The 20,169-nt window shown below is 35.2% G+C and overlaps 1 protein-coding gene across 1 annotated transcript; it reads right to left on the bottom strand.

The window, feature by feature from the left end:
• Nucleotides 1–10,162: 10,162 nt before the first annotated feature.
• On the bottom strand, nt 10,163–18,918 carry LOC115971066 (methionyl-tRNA formyltransferase). The gene is made up of 11 exons (XM_031090746.1): nt 18,735–18,918; nt 18,597–18,659; nt 17,683–17,817; nt 16,948–17,050; nt 15,142–15,212; nt 14,938–15,042; nt 14,574–14,607; nt 11,603–11,703; nt 11,090–11,149; nt 10,830–11,033; nt 10,163–10,465 (listed from the first exon to the last, which is right to left on the bottom strand). The coding sequence occupies exons 1-11, from the start codon at nt 18,837–18,839 to the stop codon at nt 10,376–10,378; spliced, it is 1,071 nt and encodes a 356-aa protein (XP_030946606.1). The 5' UTR covers nt 18,840–18,918; the 3' UTR covers nt 10,163–10,375.
• Between the last annotated feature and the right edge of the window lie 1,251 nt (nt 18,919–20,169).

Consider the following 20,169-nt stretch of genomic DNA (forward strand, 5'->3'; position numbering starts at 1 on the left):
GAACTTCCCATTGTAGGATATTCGTTAACCCACAAGAAGAAGTAAGTTGTGAGCCCAACTACACGGTAGGCCTAATAGTCGCTAACTGGGTGCACACAGTAACAAACTCTCATGAGATGCATTGTCCTACACTTGGTCATCATTTGAAGATTTGGAACTCGAGTTTGTGAAGATCGAGTTTTACATGTAACTCGAGTTCCATAAACTTGAGTTATGTGCTGACTTGGCATTTTTTTAAATCAAAAAGTCCACGTGGAAATTGAGTTTGAAAAACTCAAGTTGTTTGCAATGTGGAAATCAAGCTTTGTACAATCAAGTTCTGTGAAAATTTGAACAGGGAAATAAAACTCAAGTTCCACCTATGAAACCCAACAATTATGCACTTAGTCCTCAATCAATGCAGTTAGTTGCCAAGGAACTTTCTTTCCCAAATTGGAGTCATCCACATTGGCAAGGAACCTTCTAGTATGGATCAAAACAAGAAGTCAGTAGAAACCAAACTGTATAGCATTAGTTAATGCTTTTCAAAAAACAAGAAGTTCGTGAACTCTCTGCCATTACCCCTCAACTGTCAGAAACACCTGTTGCCTTGTACAACTAGTCACTATAGCATTGGTACAATTATTTTGATCTACCACTTGCACTCTCAAACTTCAATTTATTTCTATGATACAAGAAGTCCCACACAAAGCATAAAATTCTTTTACATAACAAGAGCATAGAGCTCGAGTTTTATTTACAAGGAACTCACGTTGTCCAAACTCGAGTTCCATATGGAGTTTTTAATTAAAAAATTCCAAGTCAGCTAGCACCATTATAGAACTCGAGTTACATGTCAAACTCAAGTTTCACAAATTCGAATTTTAAAAAAGTGGTAGATTGCTAATTATTTTGGCCAAAGATGGTATTTCTCCTTTTTGGCCTAGAAAAATTATACTTATTAGTTCTTATACTGCCTATCTCATGCATTTATGCATTTGTGCTGCCAAGTATAAGACGCAGTCAATCGCAATATGTTATGTTATGAACGTTCCCCAGATTAGATATTTGGACTATACGATGAATTAGTTGGGTCATTTGGGGCAATTTGGTTGACTCAATCCCCATCTCGTTACTTTATATGCCTCTAAAGAAACGCAATTAACCCTCAAAACATGCAAAGTGATTTTAAATTTTACAAAGTTATAGGAAGGTTGGTTCTGACAATTATACAAAGTCAAATGCATTTGGACTTCATGCAATAGTGGCTCAATTAATTAGAAGCCAATTATTATGAAACTCGATTTTATAGCCTTGATTTGCCTTTCACTGCAAATAAAAAATCACTCTCAATAAGCTGCAAATACCATACTAAATCTTAATGCCCTTACTTTCTCAAAAAAAAATCTTAATGCCCTTTGGCATTGCATAAAATTTAGCAAATATGATAAAATTGTCATAATTTGAGCATAGCAAAAGGCTTTATATATTGTCTACTACAAGAACCATGTTGATGCTTGCCATTAATGCATAATCCATGCCTGCTTTTCTTTCTTCTCTTTTTTTTTTTTCTTTTCTTTTTAAGAGAATTCAACCTATGGCGTCCACTCCTGATGATAGCTCTTTATCATCAGACTAAGATACCAATAAGTTTTTTATGTAGGTGGTGATTGAACCCCAAATATTTTATATAACTATTAGAGACTTTACCAATTGAGCTAATTGGAACCTGCTTATCTAGACCACCCTGCTAATTAATAAACGACCATTGACTGAAGCTATGCAGGATAACTATTAATATCCAATTATGGTACCATAACATTGAAAACTATAAAGTAGTTCTGCCAGATTAACATCAAGTAGTTAATAATTGTTGCTTCAAGAATCATTAAATAGTGGATGCTTGGTACCATTAAGGCATTAAATGTAACATTCAACATTTACTTTAGAGATACGAATCTTCAGCTAAATTGAACCGGTTTATTACTCTCAGTAAATTAAGAATATTTGCATGTTATTCCAAAGCAAGCATTTGATTACAAACCCTTTTTTGTTTTATCTTTTCCACTGGATGCATTTGATTATCAGTTACAAACAAAGTTTTAGCTTTAATATTCCAGCTCGTTATAGTTCTATCAGCTACCAAGTTGAATTTCATTCGCCAGAGAGAAAATTTGCATCAATAACCAAATAAAATAAGGAAAATGCTAAATTGCTAACGAATGCCCTTAGGGCATTGGTTAATAATCCATTTAAAGAAAGTTTTTATCGGAAAAAAAAAAATTAATGTTTTGACAGCTTTTTTCATTTTCCATAAAAGTAGTGTCAAAATTTTCCTAAAATAGACTGTTAACCAATAGTCTAACGGCACTCGTTAGAGAATACGAATCTTCAGCTAAATTGAACTTGTTTATTACTCTTAGTAAATTAAGAATGTTTGCATGTTATTCCAAAGCAATCATTTGATTACAACCCCTTTTTTGTTTTATCTTTTCCACTGGATGCATTTGATTATCCGTTACAAACAAAGTTTTAGCTTTAATATTCCAACTCATTATAGTTCTATCGGCTACCAAGTTGAATTTCGTTCGCTAGAGAGAAAATTTGCATCAATAGCCAAATAAAATAAGGGAAATGCTAAATTGCTAACGAATGCCCTAAGCGCATTAGTTAATAATCCATTTAAAGAAAGTTTTTATGGGAAAAGGAAAAAAAAATAATGTTTTGATAGCTTTTTTCATTTTCCATAAAAATGGTGTCAAAACTTTCCTAAAATGAACTGTTAACCAATAGTCTAAGGGCACTTGTTAGAGAATACGAATCTTCAGCTAAATTGAACTTGTTTATTACTCTCAGTAAATTAAGAATGTTTGCATGTTATTCCAAAGCAAGCATTTGATTACAACCCCTTTTCTGTTTTATCTTTTCCATTGGATGCATTTGATTATCAGTTACAAACAAAGTTTTAGCTTTAATATTCCAGCTCGTTATAGTTCTATCGGCTACCAAGTTGAATTTCGTTCGCCAGAGAGAAAATTTGCATCAATAGCCAAATAAAATAAGGGAAATGCTAAATTGCTAATGAATGCCCTTAGGGTATTGGTTAATAATCCATTTAAAGAAAATTTTTATGGGAAAAGAAAAAAAAATTAATGTTTTGACAGCTTTTTTCATTTTCCATAAAAGTGGTGTCAAAACTTTCCTAAAATGGATTGTTAACCAATATTCTAAGGGCACTCGTTAGTATAATCCATAAAATAAAGCTTTTATTATATGTTCTTTTGCATTCTAGTAGCTATTCAGATAGCAATATAACACTTTCTCTTTCTAGCATTGTATATCATCACACCACTTATATAGCAAGTAATTTATTTAATAGTAATCTACATATATCATAGCATTTATTGTTGCTAACCTCTTATTGCGCCACCTCATCTCCACATCATTAGCCACATAATTGTTATTATTATTGTAAGGACACGATTTTTACGACCCAAGGATGACGTTGGGCTCGTGTGTAAAGGGCCCGAACAATATGATTTGTAGAGAGTGGGTTTGGAAAGGTTAGACCTTGGTCGTGGGGTAACGGTTTAATCAGGATTTTCATGGAAGCCCATTCGAAGGTGGATTTGGCCTGTATGTCTAAGCCTTACACGGATGTAGTGTGAAGATCTATCTCCTCGGAATTAGTCCGAGGAGCGTCTCGTCCTCGCCGTCGTCCTTTTTTATGAGTTCATCCTCCCCTTTTTCTCTGGTTCCCGGGAAGACCCCCCCTCTCAATGCCATGAGCTTCCCTTTTATACTAATATTTCCTTCCCATTCTTCACCTACGTGTCCGTTTCTCCTTGTTTGGGGTGGTTACTCGTCTTGTCAATCCTCACATCAGAGTGGTTGGGAAAAGCTGGACAGTATAGTATGAGTATGGGTTTGTCAGGCGATGGGCTCCACATTAAGGTGTTGGCAGCCTTTTCCCCTGTGCTGCTCCTGTGCTGAGTCTGTCCTTTTCTTTGGGCGTTTTGCGAGATGTCGGGCATAGAGTCGTCCTCAGCCACATCCTTGGGCCTTTCAAGGAGCTTTTATTGTGTGTTCCTGAAGTTAGGGCTCCTCGGCCTGGGCTTTGGGCCTTTAATGTGAAGTGGGCCGGGATTCCAATTTTCAGGCCCCACAATAGCCCCTCAAAATCTTGCTTCCCGACTTTTTAGTTGGGAATGAGGGTTTTGGTGATGCTGAGCCCACCTTGTGACTTGCTCACATCCTTTATTACTTTTTACGTTTCTCCATTTACCTGGGAGTCGAGTCAAAACAGGGGACGCTCCTTTATTTTTCATTCCCGCAGAGTCCTCTGATATTTCGGTACTCGAGACGCGCCTTCACAAGGATCTTCAGATCCTACGGCTGAGGATGAGGTTGGAAATTGAGCCGAGTTGGCTTTGTCCGTAGCACTCCTTGGAAACTTGCATGAATTAAATGCCACCGATTCGCTTCTGTGTATAAATAGGGTAGGGGTCACTCCCCTTACACATGAACTCTCCTGTTCCCTTTAGAATCATACTTCTTCCATATCCGCGATCTCCCTTTCTGGTGCCCCTTTTTGCCTTAAAATAAGGTGTTCGAAGTGTGGATGGGGATGAAAGGTCTTCGCGCGCTTCAGAGGCACCGAATTCTCAAGGTGATATGGTACGGGTAAGGATGGCACAGATTCAAGCCAGTCCCTCGTTTTGACAGGAGGAAGATGGTATTCCTCCCTCTTTTAGTCAAAATCCGAAACAGGTTCTGGTCATGCCAGATTTTTGATATGTCAGAAGAAGGAATTTCCGCCATCAGCGCCGTCTGCCTTGTAGCAGGCAAATTTTTGCGGGAGCTCCTCAACTTCCAGCTCCCTACACCTTTTCTTCAGCGGCGCCAGCCCGAAGCCAAGTGCTCTCTGCACCTTTTCTTCAACACTGCATGCCCCTCGTCAGGTTCTTTTGCTGCCTGGGCTATGGGCATGTAAAAGTATTGAGGAATGGTACCCTTACTCAACATCTTGGCACTGCAGCCAACCTCTCCTCTGTGCTTCTCCTTCGGCTCTGTCTTTACCCTCTTGTATTTTTTCTTTTTACTTACGTAGTTAGTTGTAATGTAAGCTTGTTTCAGCTTTTCATTGTATACTGTACTATTCATTTGTCTTAATAAAAAATGAGTTTATTTCTTTCTAAATATTTTTCTTTCCTGCAACATCTACTTTGTGCATGAATGTTAAATATAAGCTTGCCTTTGATGATACTCGGAGCAGACAAATGCCTTAATACAAATTCATACTAGTTTAAACCTACGAACACTATTAAGTATAACGATGGCAATCCTCAATAAATTAAACTCTTGGAACTAACCGGGATAATGGCCGAGCGTTGTGCGATGCATGCTGGACAAATGTCCGAGAACGATAAACTTCTGAATAATTCATCCAAGAGGGTAGCCGAGCAGTGAGGGACCTCAATCGTGTTTTTGGTAGCATATTGCTTTATGTTGCATCAATCCCTTTGGTACTGAGGATCCGAGGATAGACTGGGGAATCCGTTCAGTATAGGGATTAACCTAACTGTTAATGGGTAGTTCTCCTCGGATGGATTCTAAGGTTCGTGTAACGTAAATTTTTTTAAGTACTTGGTTTCCCCATGGGCTTGAGTCCGAGGACCATGCAAGGCCTTGGTTCTGTCCAAAACTTGTAAGATTTCTTTTATGTACTTGGTTTCCCCATAGGCTTGAGTCCGAGGACCATGCAAGGCCTTGGTTCTGTCCAAAACTTGTAAGATTTCTTTTTGTACTTGGTTTCCCCATAGGCTTGAGTCCGAGGACCATGCAAGGCTTGGTTCTGTCCAAAACTTGTAAGATTTCTTTTATGTACTTGGTTTCCCCATAGGCTTGAGTCCGAGGACCATGCAAGGCCTTGGTTCTGTCCAAACCTTTTCTGTACTTGTTTCCATAGGCTTGAGTCGAGGACCATGCGGTTGGTTCTGTCCAAACTTGTAAGATTTCTTTTATGTACTTGGTTTCCCCATAGGCTTGAGTCCGAGGACCATGCAAGGCCTTGGTTCTGTCCAAAACTTGTAAGATTTCTTTTATGTACTTGGTTTCCCCATAGGCTTGAGTCCGAGGACCATGCAAGGCCTTGGTTCTGTCTAAAACTTGTAAGATTTCTTTTATGCACTTGTTTATGTTTTGAACGTAAGCCCCTGGACGAGGGCGGGGAGAGCTGGTTTGAGGCCAAAAGCCCCTAGAACTGCCCGCGCCATTGGCACTGCGAGGCGTAGCCCCTAGCAGAAATTTATGTCGGAGCAACAGCTGCATGTCGCCAGAGATGGAGGAAACCCCGCGAATCTCTGCTTGCTAGAGAGTTGACTTCACCGCCACCTGTGCCAACGTGCAAGCCTTCCCACAGACGGCGCCAATTGTAAGGACACGATTTTTACGACCCAAGGATGACGTTGGGCTCGTGTGTAAAGGGCCCGAACAATATGATTTGTAGAGAGTGGGTTTGGAAAGGCTAGACCTTAGTCGTGGGGTAACGGTTTAATCAGGATTTTCATGGAAGCCCATTCGAATGTGGATTTGGCCTGTATGTCTAAGCCTTACACGGACGTAGTGTGAAGATCTATCTCCTCGGAATTAGTCCGAGGAGCGTCTCGTCCTCGCCGTCGTCTTTTTTTATGAGTTCATCCTCCCCTTTTTCTCTAGTTCCCGGGAAGACCCCCCCTCTCAATGCCATGAGCTTCCCTTTTATACTAATATTTCATTCTCATTCTTCACCTACGTGTCCGTTTCTCCTTGTTTGGGGTGGTTACTCGTCTTGTCAATCCTCACATCAGAGTGGTTGGGAAAATCTGGACAGCATGGTATGAGTATGGGTTTGTCAGGCGATGGGTTCCACATTAAGGTGTTGGCAGCCTTTTCCCCTGTGCTACTCCTGTGCTGAGTCTGTCCTTTTCTTTGGGCGTTTTGCGAGATGTCGGGCATAGAGTCGTCCTCGGCCACATCCTTGGGCCTTTCAAGGAGCTTTTATTGTGTGTTCCTGAAGTTAGGGCTCCTCGGCCTGGGCTTTGGGCCTTTAATGTGAAGTGGGCCGGGATTCCAATTTTCAGGCCTCACAATTATTATTTCTTTTTTCTTTTTTTTAACAAAAAATATAAATAGGTTGTTGAATTTACACACTCATTTTGGGCGGTTTTAACATTAAATATAATTTTACCTTTACATATTTCTCTACTTTTATTTAAATGTTTATAACTAAACTAGTCGCTAACTTGTGTGATGCATGGGAAAGCTATTGAGTATGACTTATTATTTTATATGAATGTTTTACAAATATAACTTTTGTAACCTCTTTGGTCACATATTAAGATTCCAATCTTAAAAATTCAATATGAAACATTAAATTACTAACTTTCTTTTTGTTTTAGCATTAATGTTTTCTTGGAAAATATCAATCAAACAAAAAATTAAAAATAAAAATTAGTATTCAATAATCCAATAAATGTTGCAATGTAATTTTTTTTTTTTTTGAAAATACCAAGTATTTTAACACATACATAAGAAGAGAGGAAGAGGTCTTAAAGCAACTTACAGTAATGTATATTCAAAATGGCTTAACTCTTGGATAAACAGCATAATAGTCACATATCCAAAAGCTATATATATTACTTATATATGACTATTATTAAGCCAAATGATATAGTTTAATGAATTTTATTTATTACAATATTTCAAAAAAGTAAATCATAATAAAATGATCAGATTGGTTATTGAGGAAAAAATAATTCACATTTTGGGTTTTCTTGTAAATAAACAAATATATTAGTATATTTATAATTTTATAAATCATGAAACTTCTCCACTCCCAAGTCTAGCAACCTACCCACGTGATACCACATTCCAATGCTTTTGCCTTTTTATATTTCCAGGTCTCATTTTTAGTCATCTCACTATACCAGTTTGAAAACTCTACAGAATTACAAAGTATAGATGCAAGCCTTCAAGAGCCAAGAGGAATGCTTCTTCGTCCATCCCAACCCATGGCTGAATTCTTTCTTCTACTTTTTTTTTTCATCACAAATCATTTAGTAGCAAATCTAAAGTTTTATGTTTAATCATTGATGTGAAGAAAAATAAACACGGAACGAAATTAAGAACATTGATTTGAAAACACGAAGTGTCTCGCTACTGCCACTACGACATCAAGGTAGAGTTGAGGAAGAAGGAGACGATAGAGTTTGAGGAGCAAAGGAGTTGGACTCTCTTTTTAAAACAAATTAGAGGAAGCTGATGTAGAGAATCGCGTTTGAAGGAAGAAAAAGGGTAGAGAAGAGAGAGTAGAGAAGATTTTCAGAATTGAGGAAAAAATTTTGAGGAGTGTTGGGTTGGGGGAGCTGGTAAAAGAAGCCTAAGGTCTGCATTTTGGAGAAAGAGAAGGCAGAGCATATATCGGGGTCGGGTTTATGTTTTTTTTTTTTTTTTTTTTAATATTATGCTGATGTGGAAAATTATGGAAGTTTCAGAAGTTTCGGTTTTATATATATATATATATATATATAAATATATATTGATAATGAAAGCAATGAAGATTCAAAAACCAAAAACAATGTCTATACATATCTATGCTATATATAATAATGTAAGTTTTGTAATAAATTTTATAAAACTCTTTATGCACTACATCTTTAGCATCTTTTCTTATTTTTTGCTTCTTTTTTTTTTTTTTTTGACAATTCTTACTTTGTTCAACTTTTCATCTTCTTTAACCATTGTCTTTTTAGTTCAATCTTTCGTTCTCTCTGGTAATTTTTTTTTTTTTTTTTAAATCTTCATTCAATTCCCTTTAGATTTTAGATTTTTGATTTTTAGATTTTTTTTATATATTTTCTTAAATTCTATAGTTCATTTTATTCAACCTTTCATCTACTTCCACCATTTCCCTTTCATCTTAATTTTCATATAAATTTCTTCTTACTTCATTTCCACCTCTCTCCCTTATTCCTCCTAAGTTTTTCAATACAAAAAGATCAATACTCTCTCTTTCCCCAATTTTGTTTCTCTTTTGGTGGATTTTTTTTATTGTTTCAACCATTTTTTTTCTACTACTAATAGTTCTTTTTGTTATTGTTGATTTAATTGTCATATCACATTTGTTTATCTTTTTGATAAATTTGTGTATACTTTTATGCATATTTAGGTAATTTGATATTTCAATTTCCGTTCACAAGTTCTTTTTCCTTATTCCATTGGTTTGGTTTGATTTGATTTGAGTTAATAATTAGTTATTTTGTAAGTTAGAACTTGATTTTTTATAGTGATCAATTTAGATGTTAAACTACAAGACTTTACTAATTTTTATTTATTTTTTAATCATTTTGAGTGAATAAAGTACTCTTAATAGTTGTATTATAAATACTCTATAATACCATTTATTCAGAAAAAAGCAAAGGTTAGTCAAACGAAAATAATTAGATGAGTAACATATTTTAGTTTTTGCAATTATATTTTAATTATTATTATTATTTTATAACAATGCATATATAGAAATTTAATTCTTAGATTTTGATAATATATTTTGGGTGGGCGAAAATATAATTTCTGCAAAAAGATAATCTTAAAAGATTATCAATAACAAATTTTTTTCCTAATTGATCCAATTAATCATTTTTAAATTTTATTAATTATCTAGTTAAGTTTTTCTATGTTTTGGATTGTAGGACAGAAAAAAATAGGGTTTGAGAAAGTTTGTTTAAAACTAAAAGAATAATTTTCAAATTTTATATTCTTTTTAATGATTCACAAAATGCTATAAATAACGTTTATTAAAAAAATGCATATTTTTGTTAACAAGCCTTTTGAATTTCTCGGAAATTTTTTATTATTTTCATTTTAGTACGACAAAATTTGTATTTATGATTTATGATTGTTCCTATAATTAAATAAAAATATGATTGTTCAAATTTATATTTATGATTTATTATTGGTCCTATATTACATTTATGATTGTTCCAATAATAAATAAAAATATAATTATGAAATACATTACTCTTTATTAAATTAGTCCAAATTGTAAAAATAAATTTAATGAGACCACTCTAAAAAATATATCACACGCAACGCGCAGGTTTGCGGCTAGTAATATAATAATCTCAAAACAGAACAGGACAAAATAAGCTCTAAGAAAGGTTCCAATATAGCCATTGTTTAAACAAAATTAATGATTTCCTGCGGAGGAAATTTTTTGGTTAGTTGAAAATGAATTGAAAAGAATGGACAATAGCACAAACACACAAAATGACAGAAAAATGATCATACACCACAAATTTTCCTAACCTAAACCTCAACCAAAATCTTAAATGCCACCTGCAAAAAAATGATCCCTCTGTCATAACTTTTTCACCTTTTGACCTCGCAAGCCATTCCAAAAGGCAGCTGCACTAATCACCTTCTTCCCAGGAAGTTGAACTTCCAAAACCTGGAGTTACCAATGAGCCAAAATCAGGAAGTCATAACACATGCAGGTAGGCATTTGTCATATTGAAGGTCTCAACTGTGAGCAGGTTGACCATACCCATTGGCCGTAATGGAAGACTTATAATGTATCTAAATGTTCCAAATATTAGCTTTTAAGGGCAACTGGAAAGTTAACTCTAAATGCATGGAGCAGAACAAAACACATCACCCAACAACACATTATACCCCAAATAGTATTTAATAGGAAAAAGAAAATTAGAAGAAAACATGTTCTCATAATAGACTCATATATCTATCATCGAAACAGTCAAATATATATTGAACAGAAACTTAAATTATAGGGTTATAGAAGTTATGAAGCACACCTCAAGTGTCGTGCACCCTGCACATGGAAATGCCAAGGCATCCTTGACAAAAGTAACATCATCGACTTCATTTCCCTGAACATTGTTATGGCTGCAAACTCTTGTAGTTATAATTTTAAGCTCTAAAATATTGTGGTGACCATTTTTATTGTCAATAACTACAACTTTAGCTCGAGTTCCTGGCCATCCTGCAAATGCACGAACCTAGAAAAATTTTATGTCATGACTGCATGTTTGGAATCAAAGAAGAAAATGCTTACCTTATTATGTAGAACTAAAGCTTCTTTATCAAAATATAGCCAGCATTCTTCAGGAGTTATCTGGATAAAGCAGGAAAACTTAGATGTCATGAAACATAAAATATTTGAGCAACTTGAAATACAGAAGAAATACATCATGTAGATAATTTAGAAACATGTAGGGCATAGTTTCTCTAAAGTTCCACCGTGTTACTTGAATATTCAAATTATTTGGATGGGGTTTGCAGATATGCTGTATACTATATCCTACAAAGTTACCAAATCCCATTTCACAGGTGGATATCGATATAAGAAACAAGACTACCTCCTGGACAGAAAAATGGGGTTTGAACAAAATGAAAAATATGAATGCACACGTACACATTGTAAGCATGTTCTGCATAACATTAAGTTAAATCATCAGCACCCAAAACAACGAAGACACCACAGCTTCATCATGCATGTTACACCTCAAAGTATCCCTTAAAAATGTTACAAGACAGTACACCTAGTCCTATTTCTAGTATGATGTACCTTTGGAGCTGAGGTAGCTTTAGAGTCATCTTGGGGTTTTGCTTTCACCTTAGCTGATCCATCCAATATAGACGGAAGTTCACGGATTAGAAGTACAGATCCTGAAAGAGACAATTCAATAAATTAACCAAAACAAAACATATATTCATATGTAAAATAAAATTTTATATATATAATTATTTGCTCATTAACTTATGCTGGACAAAGGTACTCGGTCACAAATTTAATATAAATATTGGATTACTATCACTTATCCCAAAAAAAAAAAAAAAATTATTGGATTACTATCAACCAAAGCTATTGCAATCTTAATCTAGTAAACTGTAAACTTCATAATTATTAGACAAGTTTGAGGCTCACTTAACGGCAACATGGCCTTAGAATATTACCCCAAGACTTGTAAGATAAAGAATGGATCTATTTAGGCATGGAGGTGAAATTTCATTACCATTTGAACACTTTGATTCATGAGGTATAAGTCTTATCTAGCCTACTCCCTTTCCTTGATGGTGCAAAGTGACTAATTATGCCCTTAATTATTTATGGTCTAAAAGAACATCTAAATTTGGTAGGCCTGCATGTGAGAGTGGATGTTAAAGAAAGGTGTGCAACATATACATTTTCTATTTAGTCTGTCATGTCCTTGATATACATTGTTCACTTCACTTGCTAACAATTTAAGCTTTTGAGGCTATAAGTTCACCAACAATTATGATCACCTAAAGTGCCCAATAGCCATAAATTTACTATTCTATAAGTTACTTATTTTATATATAAAGAGAGAGAGAGAGAGAGAGATGCATCTTGATAACCCGCAGTTCACTCATAAGGGAGTAAAAATACCATCCATAACATTTTTGCTTTCAAAAAGATTTTTTAGTATTATGTTCATTTTTTTTCATTACATTAAAAGGTCTTAAATCTTCCTTAAATTCTCAGTTGTACCCCTCTTCAAACATTTCCAAAAGAATCTTTTTGCTACTTAATATAATTACACTTTTCTTAGTATTAAGGTAAAGTGTTTTAATCACTAGAGCTCAAATTTTGAAAAGCTAAAGCCACAATTCCTTGAGGCTTAAACTCCCATTAGAGATCTATTAAGAATCCCCCATTCTTGCTTGGATGAAGTTGCTTTTGCAACTTTTTCAAACATGGTTTCATCCAAGCCTTGATATATTAAGGTCAAGGCTTGTTGATTTCCTTTTCATTTGGAGTCAAAGATGCTTCATCTTGTGACTCCTCATAAGCTCTCTCCATAATCTCCCATGCATCTTAGGATCCAAGTAATGTCTTCATTTGGATACTCCAATTATCAAATTTTTTTTCGTAAGTTGGGAAAATTGGAATGACACCATCTCATTGGTAATAGCCATTCTCACCATGAATTGATTGACTTTGATACCTTTTTGTTGGAAAAATTAGTGGGCCTTTCCTTACTTGCACTCCCAAACACTCACAAACCACTCAAAGAAAGTGTTTCACACACACACACACAAAGGGAGAGAAAGTGCACTTGGAAGAGTAAGAGAACTCTTTAATACTTGTATTTCTCTTCTTCACTCTTGCCTTGAAATTGACGGATGGATGGGATATATATTCCACATGCAACCATAACTTTCCTTGTATTATGAAATAACTCCAAAAAAAAAAAAAACTCTAACATGTATTCATTACATAGAATTCCCTCAGTAGCTCTTCTACTAACTCATTTCATAAATAAACCAAAGTTTATGAAATTAGTTATTTGAAGAGTCAAAAATAATGAGGGAAGTTTACGTAAGATACACAAGGAAAGTTGTGGTTGCATGTGGAGTATATATATCCCATGCATTTGTCAATTTCAAAGAAAGAGTGAAGAAGAGAAATACAAGTAAGCATGGGAAATTCTTAATAACTATCTAAGGGGAGTTGATAAGGTGAAGAAAGTTCACCTTCAAACATTGATAGGCAAGTTTGAAAGCTTGCACATGAAAGAATCCGAATCTATTTCGAATTATTTTTCAAGGTTGTTGGCTATTACAAATCAATGAAAAAAATATAGTGAGAACTTGGATGATGCCTGTGTGGTAGAGAAAATAATTTGGCCATTAACCTCCAAGTTTGACTATATTGTTGTGGCAATTGAGGAATCAAAAAACTTGGGAGTCAATAACCATTAACTAGCTCATTGGATCTTTACAAGCCCATGAAGAAAGGCTCAACAAGAAGAAGCAAGAACCATTGGAGCAATTTCTACAATCTAAGCTCACCTTGAATGACAAAGGGTTGGCATGAAAGTAGTCAAAGAGGCTGAGGACATGGACTTGGTCGAGGAAGAGGAAGAGGATTTGGAGGAAGGAACGGTCACAACTCTCCCAATTATGAAGAGAGAAGTCAAAGTTCACAATCCAAAGAAGAGAGAGTGGAGATGGAAGAGTAAGACAACTCTTTAGTACTTATTTCTCTTCTTCACTCTTGCTTTGAACTTGACGGATGCAATAGGGTATATATAATCGACATGCAACCATAACGTGTGTTTATTACATGATTCCAAAAAAACTCATACATGCATTCATAACATAAACTTCCCTCATTATTTTTAATTCTTCTACTAACTCATTTCATAAATAAACTACAGTTTCATATCATAAATTAAGTTTAACCTTCAACATGACACATACATACAAACTAGCAATTTTTATTTATTTTTTCATGAACACAAACTAAACTAGCAATTCAAGTAAATTGTGTGCGAACAGTTTCTATGGCACATGCAGAAAGTTAATTGGCTAAAGAACCCCTATTGATGAGGCACAACTATATCATTATCGGATTACACAAGCTCAGGCATAGATACAAAGTCACATTATACAGCAAAAGAAAAAAGATACAAAGACAAATTAGCCAAAGTAAATAATTGCATGCATATTTGACATATTAATACTAAAAGTGGAAATAACAATAAACAAAAACAAAAACAAAAATAACCAACCTTTAGAAAATAGAAACTCAAGTAAATCAGGGGCCTGTGAGCAAAGCATTTTGAGGTTAGTCAGATAATGCTTAGAAAGCACAAAGCAGTTATTGCCTTTCAAGGCTGATCAGGAGAACATTATAATCTTCATCCAGAGAGTAACAAATAATTTATAAAATGAACTCTCATAGTGCCTGAGCTAACAATGCAAGCTAAGACTAAAGCTAAATTCAGATACAGCAAATGCATGTTAACAACTACTTGTTTTAGATCAATCCATGACACTTTGGCTAGGGCTTTGCAAACCTAAAGACTAGCTGAATCCTAAAACTTAAGCATATATATGATCCGTAACTAATGTAGTAATTCCAGAGAAGCATACCTTAATTTGATCATCAACTTCCAATCTTTCACAGGCAATGACAGGTCCAGCATCAAGTGCACGCACAGTGAATGCCAATGATACTCCTGTTTCTTTAACTCCATCCTAACGCAGAGATGTATAGGTGTCATTACAATAACTTTATAAAGAAGAACTGTAAAGTATTCAACGCAATGAATGCATAAACCTAAAAATAAAATGAACCTGTAATGCTCTTTGAACAGGAGCAGCACCACGGTACAGTGGCAGCAGACTAGGGTGTATATTCACTGTCCCTGAGAAAATTAAAATATGAACTTGAGAAATGTTTGTATTACATTTTTTCAGGCTTTCCACAACCTTACCCTCCATCCCATTATGATGGGTGAAGGAAGTGCCTGTTGAATCATGAATGGTATCATTTGAAATTTAGCATCTAGTCAGTTTTCAACTCATCATTTAAAAGTTAAAACTAGTAGGTACACATTTCAAATTAAACTTGGATGTCCAAAATTTATGTTTATATTTGAGATGCCAATGAGCTTTTGTTCAAATCGCAGTTCTTCCTCTTGTAATAATGAGATGGAGAGTGAGGTCATTGTTTCAAGATCCTTTAGGTGCATGTATAACTCACCAATAAATAATAAAATTACATTAGCAATATGCAGCAAAAGGTTGAACGAGATACAAACTTAGCAACAATAGATAAATTCACAGATGCCAAACTGAATTCAAAATTTACCGCAACAGGATGGTATCATGAAACATAAATAATACATCTTCAAAGACAATCATAGATCACAAATACTTATCCCCAAAAAAAAAATTCATCGATAACAAAACTGGCACGAAATTGTTTAAGATGCATGCATGCATGCATATCCACCTCCTTGAAGCATGCCTTAGAATAACACAAGAAACATGTCACAAGATCCAAATTAAAGGAACATGCCTCGAAGGGAAATTTTTTCACCAGGTATGCTAAATGTCACAAGCCAAACATGACAAGGGCCTTTGTGCTTGCCCATGGCCTCTAGCCTTGGCTTCCAAACACCTTTTGTAACACTCTTGTACATATTCTCAACATTCTAATTGTTCTCTTTATATGAATACAAGAAGAAACCAACTATACTATTTTGATTCTGCATTGATTTACTCTTCTAGATTCTCTTGCTTACATCATGTGGGTGCTTGTGCCTTGTGAGATACTCCTTGGCTGACTTGCTACTTGCTTGGGGATGCAAACACCACATGGTGAGCTAGCCTCTAGGTAGGACCATGGCAACAAATTTACTAGAACCCCATATGACTAAAGCATGAAATAGGGTTTCTTTACTAAGATCAAACACACACACACACAGATTTTTAAATTCAGTGCTCAGAATTAATTCTAAGACTTAACCATTCATATTGAGTGATAACAAATTGCTATCACCTATTGGAAGATTTCCTCATGATTCCAAATAAACCTAATGCCTCTGCCACAAATAATTAAATAATGAAGGTTTATTTCTTTTTTCCATATCAGTTATCGAAGAAAAATAAATTCTTGTTTCCATATCTCCCATGTGAAGGTTAAACCTATCTGCATGACCATTTGTTCATGGGCACACAAATTTACATTAATAAAGATATATAGTCATGCATAGATGTAAATACATATAAGGCACAAAAATTTGATGCTTGCACCTCTTACTTAAGGTCTACAGCTCACATCCCATATACCTTTTCCTATGATGAGTAAAGATTTTGAAATCATTTTCAAGGATCATGGATGCAATTCAGGGCATCTGTGATACCAAACCAATTGACCATATGGGAAACACTCCAATCCATAAGCAAGATAAGTTATTATTCTAATATTCTCTTGCATTACTAGAGTATGTGAAAGTAATTGGGTATGCTCAAAAATTGCAAATGGCAAATTCATGTGACGAAAAAAAATGTGGTCTCATTCATGCCCATACCATGCTTAACTCAGAATCATGCCCAATATTCTCAATTTTGTTCGAAAAAAAAAATGTGACTAACCCAATGGTGGAATATTGAGAAACTTTCTGGGTAAAATATTTCCGTATGCTGCTGTAATGCAGAGTTCCGGCTGTAAAGCTTTCAAATTTGACAAGAACATGTCCTGCATATAGAAAGAAAACTCAATTCTCTTCATGTGGTCTACCATTTATTCTTCATAAACATGGGTGCCTATATTAGGACAAAACTTTTAATGTGTTGGCATTTTATGTATGGGGCAAGTGCCAAAAGTAGGAGCAGAAATGAGTTTGGAATTTTGGTGGCAAGAGAAGAGAAGCTCTGGCCGTTAAGAACCACTTATGGTTTGGGGTATGTAAAACACACACTCACAAACATAATAAGCTTTCCTAAATTTTACAATTACAATTGATGTTCCCATTCTAGTTAAGTAAAAATGAAAACAAATACATATAACTATTTGGACACTTACATTGTTTTGCAAAAGAATTTATGTAGTCTAAAAATTGTGTTAATAAAAAAGAATTCACCTTTTACTATAGGTTCAGTTAATGATTTGAAAACTTTAGCTAGAAAGCAAATATTATTTTCTTAAGTAGAAGTGAGTAATGCCCAGTAAAAGTTTATAACACTTCAACTTCCACCCCATGTTTATAGGATATAGGGGAAGGAAATTCCATTTGGTCAAAAAACCACTAGCTTCTATGTTGTCAAAAACCAATCATTAATTTTAACTTTTCCTTAAAGATAAGTTCAAGAGGGGAAACCATTAATTACCTCTCCAGCCTTCTCAGGTGTGAAAATGAGGTCAGAAGAGAAGCCTCTGTCGAGAGCATACTGTGCCACTGGAGAAGGCATCACCTTTTTCCCCCTATCCCTTCTAGAAGGCGGTTGAGTAACAATTGCTGCAATCTAAATTGTGCCAAGTTAGTAATCCATAACCACAACTTCTCACTTTATATAACTAAAAATAATCGCGGAAACAATCTGAATGTTAAGTGGGCCTATAACCTTTTTTGCTAGCAACAAAAAATCAACTTTTACTCAAGACCATGTACACAATGTTGCTGTAAGACCATCCCTTCAAAGACAGGTTCATGATTATCTGCAGTGTTTCTGTGTACTAGAAACAGATTTTTCAAAAGAGCTCAACTTACATGTTTATTGGATCTTAAGCCATGTCAAAATGATGTAAGGACCATGACCCACTAATCTATTTGTCATCAGCTTTTTCATTTAGCTTTTTTAGCTTATTTATTATGTATAGCTTTTTAAAGCCTTACATTTTCTAGGTACAAGTACAACCATACTTTAACCAACTTTCAACAAAAAACCAAATAAGCGGATGCCCAATGGACAATTCAATTAAGTCCACATTTTAGTTTTTATGTTAAACATTCAATTTGAACATTTTTTTTCACAAAAATGCAAGCTGGCCATAAAATTAATCTTCACATAGTAAGAGTATAAGACTAATTAAAGGCTTAATTATTTTTTAAGGTAAGAATCCCAATGAAATAAACCTCTAGTAACCCCAACCAAACAGATAATAATAATATATACAGATATATATATATATATATATATATATATATATATTTATAAATCCAAGTAGTGCAACTATATTAGATAAGAAAGTGAAAGAGAAAATTGAATTGAAGATAATGTAATGGGAGTCTAAGGTCCAATACCTGAAATAAGGAGTCTGGAGCAGTAGATGCATTGAAAAGGGCATCAAGGACTGTTGTAGAGACCTACAATACAATACAAGAATACCCATTTCATTACACACCCAAATACCAAAAGAAAACGAGAGAGAGAGAGAGTACCTGAGGAGAGCCCAAGAAGACAAGGGGCTTCTTCTTTGAAGAGGAGTTGAAAGAAGAAGAAGTATTGAAACAGCAAAAACGACGAAGCATTAGCGACGAATTCATTCCTCGCTCGCTCTCTCTCTCTTTTCAACGGCTACTCAGGCTCTTTGTTTTTGCTTTGCGTTGCTGGGACTATCTTTATATGACGTGGGGTTATCTCATATCTGCTACTACTTCTACTGCTTCATTCGGTGAAATTTACCGAATAGCACAATTTTACCAATATTTTAGGAAAAAAGTATACAAAATTATTTCCTTTTACTCAAATTTGACAAACTCAAATTCTAAGTAAAGTAAGACTTATGTACAATAGTTAGGTCCTATTCCTTAAGTTCTCTTTTTCTGCCATATGGATTTTTTCTTATGAAAATGAAGTGTATTTTTTAATTAAGTAGTCACATGGCTGAATCTTAAGAAAAAAACCTGAGAAACAGCACCTAAGTTCCTATACCTAAGTTTTGTCATTCTAAGTAATATGGAGTTCCACAATATGGGGCTCCACTGCTTGGCGAGCTACGTGATGCTTGAAACTCGAGTTCCAATTAAATCTCCACTTTGTCAAACTTAAGTTCCAATAATGTGTTATTTGGCAAATTTAGTTGCTTTATATTGGAAGTACTTTAAATCACTTGGGTTTTAAGGAGGAGGAGGACAAGGACAGATCGGGGTGTGTAGGATAAGGAGAAAGAGGGGAGAGGCAAGCCAAGGGGGGTGGTCGATGGGGTGGAGAATAAGAAGGACGAGGAGGAGGGAGGCGGTCAAAGTGAGGTGGTGAGGCGGCGGAGATGAGGGAGAGTCGATAAAGAGGGAGGGTGGGGCTTGGCAGTGGCGAGGTGAGGGAGAGTTGATGAAGAGGGAGGTGGGGCTTGGCAACAGCGATGTGAGGGAGGTCCGAAACGACGATGACGAGTTGAGGGAGGTCTGGCGATGGTGGCAAGGTGAGGGAGGGAGAGAGAACAACGAGGGATTGAGAGGATAAGGTTATCCTAAGATTAAAGTTGCCATTGTTGCATGCAATTAGAGGACAGAATTTTTTAATAACAATTTTACAATAAAGCCTAAGTGTAAGTTGTTATTGGTTCTTGTTTAGAAAACAGTTTTATTTATTTATTTACGAGATAGAAATTTTAGTCTAATTTAATTTAAGTGTAGATATGTATGAAATTTATTTATGGAAATTTGAACCCTGTCCCTTATTCCTCATACCTACAAGTACTTATGTTCGTGGAGTAACCCTTCAAACAAGAGATACCCTTACTTAATTCTTAATTTCATTCAATTAAAGTAAAGAAGTACCTTGAAATTCATAAGGGATTTACTTGTCTATGTATCATTACATTCAATCTTTTAGGTTCCTATTTTGCCTCGACGGTTATGCCACGATGTCCTTAAA

This window comes from Quercus lobata, chromosome 12 (genome assembly GCF_001633185.2).
Source record: "Quercus lobata isolate SW786 chromosome 12, ValleyOak3.0 Primary Assembly, whole genome shotgun sequence".
Classification (NCBI taxonomy): Eukaryota; Viridiplantae; Streptophyta; class Magnoliopsida; order Fagales; family Fagaceae; genus Quercus; species Quercus lobata.